Here is a 7,434-nt window from a genome sequence, read left to right on the forward strand (position 1 = left end):
AGATTTCTAATGTCTTAATTTATTTTGGCTCAAACCCTATTTGGTGTTTAACTCATAACTCATAATTGGAATTGAGCTTCTGAATCCAAATACTTGAAATGCCTATTAGAAATGGTGTGCCTTTCTCTAAAAACATTTGGTCAATCCACATAATTGGAATTGAGCTTCTGAATCCAAATACTTGAAATGCCTATTAGAAATGGTGTGCCTTTCTCTAAAAACATGCTTCCTTTGGTCAATCCATCAATCTAGTTGCCTACATGGATAATATTGCCATTACATGTAATGATTGTAAAGGCCAAAAGAGATAGAAAGTAAACAATAGAACTAGAAGAGCTAAGGTAGGAATGAATTAGTGTGAAATCACCCCTTCCCCAGTTATAGAATTATACTGGAAATGCAGGAAATTATAGAGCAGAAAAACACTATGCAGGAAATTACATGTATAAGCAGAACATCTTTAAGACAGACAACAAAAGCAGAGAAAAGAACAAGTTATTAATGAAGTGGAGTTTTCAGATTCCATAAATGTCTGAGAGAGGGAAAAACCTCTTAAAAATCATGAGTTTTACACCAAATAGAGGCCAAATACACCAATTAGTGGCACAGATAGCACACTACTGCAAAGATTTTGCTTCCTTCCTCCTCCCAAAACCAACTTACCTAGTCAACAAGAACTGCTCCACAGATCTAGAACACCCAACACATAAATATATAGAATTAGCCATAAAACAAATATTCAACTGATTCTAAACTAATACTTATATTTAATATTTCCATTTCACAATGCATGGCACGCAATCCCAAATCAAATGAAGAAGGATCTCTTGTAAAAAGGATCAGCATAGTCTCTACATTAAAATAAAGCAAATCATGAATGTCCCACATCGTACTGCTAAAAACCAGCGCTGTATATTCAAATATATGTTACTGTTATCTGAAAAAAAGGCCACTTTGTAACTGAAGTGTTATAAAACAATTGTCATATCCAAAAAATAACCAGTTGATACTACTTTGTAATTCACAGACAAAATGTTATTACATGAAAAATCTAATGTATGATAATTTCTTTCAACTTAAGAGTATTAAGCTTTTGCAATTTCCAACCCAAAAAATACATTAACGTATTCCCTAAACCCATCATCATTAGCCAAAAAATAAGATTCTCTAATCTTGTGAAAGGTGTGGCAGGTGAGCAAGCTATCAGACCCGGCCTGATGGCACTTCCCAGCAACTTGGTCTACGTGAAGTGTGTCAGCCACCTTTTCCAAACCGCCATAGAGGCCATTGCAGAACCTCATCACATGCTTCACATCGTAAGTATTTCCCCCAAACAGCTCTTTCACAAGCTCCAAGAACTCCTCCAAGCGCGTCGGAAGAACACCCCACGTCAGAATCTTCACCAAATATCCAATATCATAAGCACCATGGAATGTGACCCATGTCAGTGCTTTGTTGAACAGCAGCCCGGATGCTGCTGCCAACTTCGCAAAATGCACCGAAGAAACTCCAGCCACTGCATTGCGTGCAAAGTCGATGCCCTGGCTGCGTAGGAGTGCCACAGAGTCTTTTGCGTGAATGTCACGCATGAGGTTGAAGTCTCGGAAATTGAACTGCCAGATGTAGTGAGTTCTGTTGTTGGTTCCTAGGTCAGGGAGGTTGCCGTGCTCATCGGAGAGAGTGAGTCCAAGCTGGATGATTTTGAGCGCGTCCACATTGGCCTTCATGACTTGGTAAGTTTCCTCTGGAACAAGACTCCGGTAGCTCTTGTTGCGGGGCCGGATTACTACGCCGGGGAATTCAGTGTCAATAGAGACAAATCGATATTTGTCAATAAGGCTGCTTATGATTCGGAACTCGGAATCAGCGTTGGCAGCCCACACTTGCCTGATCACAACGGAACTGTTGGGACTGGGCTCTAGAAGTGGCAGCCGTTCCACAAACCTTGGCTGAGCGGCGCCATAAAAGGGCGGAAAACCAACAACCATGGGCGGTGGGATAAGAAAAACTCTAGGTGGTTGTTGAAGTTGTCCTCGTTCATCATGGATCCTCGTCATTGTTGTATATATGGTCGTCATACTCTATATTACTGAACCCTGGAAAGCAACTCTGTTAACTTCTTAGAAACTGAGAAAAAAGATAGAACAAAAGTATGATTGTTGATCACTTAAGAAGAATAGAAGAGGAAACCAAGATTTTATAAACTAACCGTTTGTTGGACAATATAATAAGCACCAAGAAGATAATATAGAGATGGCTAAGACCTTTTGTTGGACAATACAGTATGAAAGAAGCAAGGAGAGCTACGAGGATTACCAAATCTGAAAGACTTTATATCATTGAAGTTTCTTTTAAAGAAGCAGAAGTTCCAAGAATAAGGGGTCAGGTTCCGTTAAAACTTAAAAGAAACAAAAAAAGGTAAGTAGAAGCTGTCAAGTTATAGTCGTGAATTTTAGAATGCACGTTATAACACTAAGACACTAAATTTCTAGTAAATTTAGGATTTTCACTTACATATTATTGCAAAATTGATTTTAAAATTAAAATATTTTTTGTTTGAAATAAAGAATATATCACATAATATCTTCACAGTATCTTTTCAATATATAATAGAGTGTCAGTATCTTTAGAATACAGAAGAGTATCAAATATCATCTAGAAATAGTTTTGATTATATGATTATTTCCTTATTTAACTAGGAATAGGGTTTTACCGTACAATTATATTAAAAAATTACATTATTGAGTGACTCGTTCTTTTTAAATATATGAATAAACAGATTACTATTTCATCATCATCTTGTCCAAAGTTTGTTCTTCATATTATGGTCAGGCAAAGGATGATGCCAAGAGAAGTGCTTCAGTGCACTCCAGGGGTTCTAAAGGTATTGTTATCATTTTCACTCTGCCATCCTTTTTCAATCTGATGGAAGAGGCTCTTGTAACCAAATGATACTCATATATCTAAATCACAGCAATACATAATCAGCTTTTCATATGATGACGATGAATGTAAAACTTCCAATAATAATATTTTTTCTTTCTATTTATATAAAACTATAATTAGATATTAGTATAAAAATTTATATTGATAGTTATAAAATTAACTCAATTTTTTTAAAATAATTGAATCTTGATTCTAATTTTTAATTACAGCATTAGTATTTTCTCTAAATTATATGTAATCAATATTTGAAGAAAGAGAAGAGAAGAGAAAATATAGATTAGAAAGATATATAAACAATAAAAATTTAAAATTAAATAAAAAATATACATATAATAATAATATTTTTAATTTGAATTATATTACCTTGTTAATTTTATTTTTTGTAGAATAGAAAGGTAGAGAATAATAGAGAATGAGAGAAAAGAGAGAGAAAGATAAATAAGAAGAATGAGAGGGGGAGTTTATTAATTTTGGAAAAAAAATTTATTTTAATTGTAATGAAAAATATCTAGTGATGCATTTTAATTTGTCAAATTATTGATATAAATTATATACAGAGTGGAAAGGATAGAGAGAAATAGAAAAAAAAAAGAGGTAGATAAGAGAATGTAGGAAGAGAATTTATTAATTTTAGAGAAAAATATTTCTTCCCAATTTTAATAAGAGAGTGTCATATGATACATTTTAGAGTCGGTGAAGGAACGAGAGAGATAGAAAAAGCGAGAGGGAGGAGGAGAGAATTTTTTAATTTTGGATGAAAAGATTTGATTTCAATTGTAAGAGCATTTTAGTTGTAAAATTAGTAATAATAAGTAAATATAATAGATGTGTATTTATATTTTAATATGTATTTTTTAAAAGAAAATATTTTTTTTAATTTAAATAAGAGAGTGTCATATAACACATTTTAATTATTAAATTAGTTAGTAATATATATATATATAGTTATATTTCAATTTTAATATTTTAATTTTAATTTAATTTAAATATAATTAGAGAATGTCATGTTACACATTTTGATAGTTAAATTTATAATTAGTCATTGATAATGATACATAAGAAAGATAAAAGTGAGTAAAAAATAAGAGCTGAAATAGATTTAGTTTTAAAAATTTTAGGTGTAATTATTTTGTTGGTCCCTATAGTTTTGCGAAATTTTTAATTAGGTCCCTATAATTTTTTTCCTTTTAATTGAGTTCTTGCACCAAAAATTTTTTTAATTGAGTCCCTACATTTTTTTTCCTTTTTATTTGAGTCCCTGCACCAATTTTTTTTAGTTGGGTCCCTATACAATTAAGTCAATTACTACTAAGAGGAACCTAATTGAAAAAAAAAATTTGGTGCAGGGACTCAATTGAAAGAAAAAAAAGTATAGGAACCTAATTGAAAATTTTGCAAAACTATAAGGACCAATAGAATAATTAAACCAAAATTTTATATATAGTATATAGTAAAAATATTTCTTTATCCCCACAAAGTAAATAAATTTAAGCGCAATGTACGTAAATAAAATGAAACACAGAAACCATTACCTGATTACAACATTTCAAAATTGGTTACGTGCATGTCTTTTTTTTATTACTATGTAATCCGTGGGAGCCAACCACGATTTCTAAGTGTATATAAGCCGTTGCTACCTGGCACGGTTTACGTGTGAGGAACATTGATCATAAACCTTTGGAGGCAACCACGATTTATGAAGGGAGATAAATGTGCATAAAACCTTGTAAGTAACAACGGTTTATGAAGGACTTTGAATAGGCATAAACCCTTGTTAGCTGCCATGGTTTATGAGGAGAGGAATTCTATATATATGTGAGTGAGATTCAAGCTGCTGAAGAGATCATTATCACAATGGCAAGTGAGGAAGAGAGTTTTCTTGTTTTAGTGCATTGCTCTGGGAAAATCAAAAGAAGCAAAAAATATGGTGTGAAGTTCATTGACAGAGAACCATTAAGTGTATTCATCAGTTCATCAAGCACTTTGTCAGATGTGAAGAACAGCATCCTGCAGAAGTTTGGGGTATTTGGGAGAAGGTACCTCAGGAGATGAATAAGGCTCCCACACGAACTGCATCGGAGAAGGTAACGTTAGTTAAGACCATAGGAGTAAACACGAACGACTACTTGTAAGAGCAATAACTAAACGACTCACATCATGAAAACGCAACCTATCCAAAGAAAGGCGTGCAGCCACCACTTTCTGACCCACTGCATCGTTTCTCGGTAGATATGTAGTCCACCTACAAGTTTCATTGAATGAATGTCATAACGAACAACAACACAGGTAATTGAACTAGCTATGCACGGAAAATAATAAACCGTACCTGGATGCAAGCGGAAACCCGAACACATCAAAACTACTAGGCCTCAAACTGGGAAACCTCCAGAAAATCCAAGACTGTAAAAGCTATAGTGGACCGGCCAAGTTAACAACGTTTTTGTTTGTCCCACGATAAAGACATCTATACAACCAGGCCAGTGCAGCCGACCCCAGCTATATCGGCCCAAGTCTTCCATCGATGCCAAATAAGGCAACCACCGAAGGTGAACCCGGTTTGCATTCTTGTCCGCAAACAGATAAGAGGACAACAACATCAGAATGTAAGCATGCGCGTATATACGCACAGTCTCTTCACTAGCATCTGCTGGGAGAACCCGAAACCTCTCATGGAACCATGTGTAGCACACTGTCATCTACTTGATTTTATTCTGCAGAGGTAACTCTCCAAACAACTGGCAAAACCACACTCATGCGGGTCTTCCATTCTCCATCAGATTCTCAAACTCAGTCAGGCACCCACTAACGGGCCCCCATCGATGGGCAAACCCAGCTGATAGGCCACATCTTGCAAAGTGATAGTGCACTCCCCAAACGGCATGTGGAAGGTGTGGGTCTCAGAACGCCACCTCTCAATGAACGCGCTAAGTAGAGGCTCATCAACCCAGAATCACTGACTGTTCAGCCTACGATCAATACTAATAACAGCAAATATAATTTAAAAAAGTAGTTATACACCCACATTGGTTTTATATTTTCTCTAATAATAACAATAGTTCTAATAATAACCACAATAACAAAATTAACAATACCAACAGGAATAACAATACTGACAACAACAATAATTAGAATACTACCAACAACAATAATAACAATACTAACAAGTCACATTAATAATAATAATATGAATAATGATAACAATAAACTTATTTAACTAACCTCTTGTTCGATGTATCCAGCCACATGCGCAACACCATTTAACCGGTACATGCGACCTTCGTCTTCCATCGGTCCACCACCCAACTGATTCAAAACCTCAAACCGGCCCCTAAACCTCAAAGCTCTCCGAATTCTCTCTCAACCACCCAACTTCACAAAATTTGCTATGGCTCAAATGTGATCCGCCATGACCAGCAGCGGCTTCTATTTAAAGTTGAAACACCACCGTTTACATAGAAAGTGAAACAGGACATACACATAAGGTACTTCCATTTGTTGTAATTAGGTAAAGGTTTCTATGTTTTATTTTATATAGGTACATTGCCCTAAATTTAATCCCATCAACTTTATTTATTTTCTTGGTTCACAACATCTATATACAAATAAAAAGAAAAGAGATTAAATGACTTTATTATATTATAAAATATTATATTAATTATTTAATAAAAATAATTAAATAAATAATATAAAAAAACTAATAATAATAACCTAATTAATTTGAATAATTTCAATTTCTCAAAGCGTTATTTCCATTCAACTTTTTTTCTGTTCTCTATCTTTTTTTTTCCTAGTTTAAAAATTGTTTAAATATCTAATATTGTCCTCCGCTTCCTTCTCCTGAACGTTATTTTGCTTTAGTGACTGTATGAATGTGTGATTGTTACTTCCATTTCTAAGAGTAATATCTTCCATTCAAATATATTAAGGTAAAAATTCAGGTGTAATTAACTTCACGTAAAGTTGATAATTGAGGGGTCGTTAGATGAAAATTTGGTCAAATCAGTCCAATTATTTAATCGCTCTCAACTATCAATTTTACACGAAGTTGACTACACTTAAGTTTTCACCATATATTAACTTCACTCTACCAACTCTGATTCTTTTTATATGGTTTTATTTAAGATTTTCTTAATGAAGTGAGAGTTAGTTTATATATATTAAAAAAATTAAACTCTTATGTCCTATATTGTATGTTTCTTTTTTCTTTATTCATGTGATTAATTTTGGACAATGCTATTGTGCTATAATTTCTTTTTTTCGGTAGATGCTAAAATGAGTTAGTTGTGTCTAGAGAGAAACGCGTGTTGTTGTTGCTGCCAAAAGCAGAGACAAGACCTCAATCAAATCAGCAATAATAAAAATCTATCTAAACTGATACAGATGCAGTGTGTTTATATTATGGAGTGACATAATTAATATAGATTAATTTATTCTTAATTATGCTAATAATTGGGTTGAATTTTTTTTAGATTGGACTTTTATTTTTTT

The 7,434-nt window shown here is 33.5% G+C and overlaps 1 protein-coding gene across 1 annotated transcript; it reads right to left on the minus strand.

Annotated features, from left to right (window-relative positions):
- LOC107632724 (probable CCR4-associated factor 1 homolog 11) lies at positions 1,032 to 2,072 on the minus strand. Its single transcript, XM_016336387.2, has one exon. It carries the CDS (start codon positions 2,055 to 2,057, stop codon positions 1,086 to 1,088), a length of 972 nt encoding a protein of 323 aa, XP_016191873.1. The 5' UTR covers positions 2,058 to 2,072; the 3' UTR covers positions 1,032 to 1,085.

Source organism: Arachis ipaensis, chromosome B03, assembly GCF_000816755.2.
Source record: "Arachis ipaensis cultivar K30076 chromosome B03, Araip1.1, whole genome shotgun sequence".
In the NCBI taxonomy this organism is placed as follows: Eukaryota; Viridiplantae; Streptophyta; class Magnoliopsida; order Fabales; family Fabaceae; genus Arachis; species Arachis ipaensis.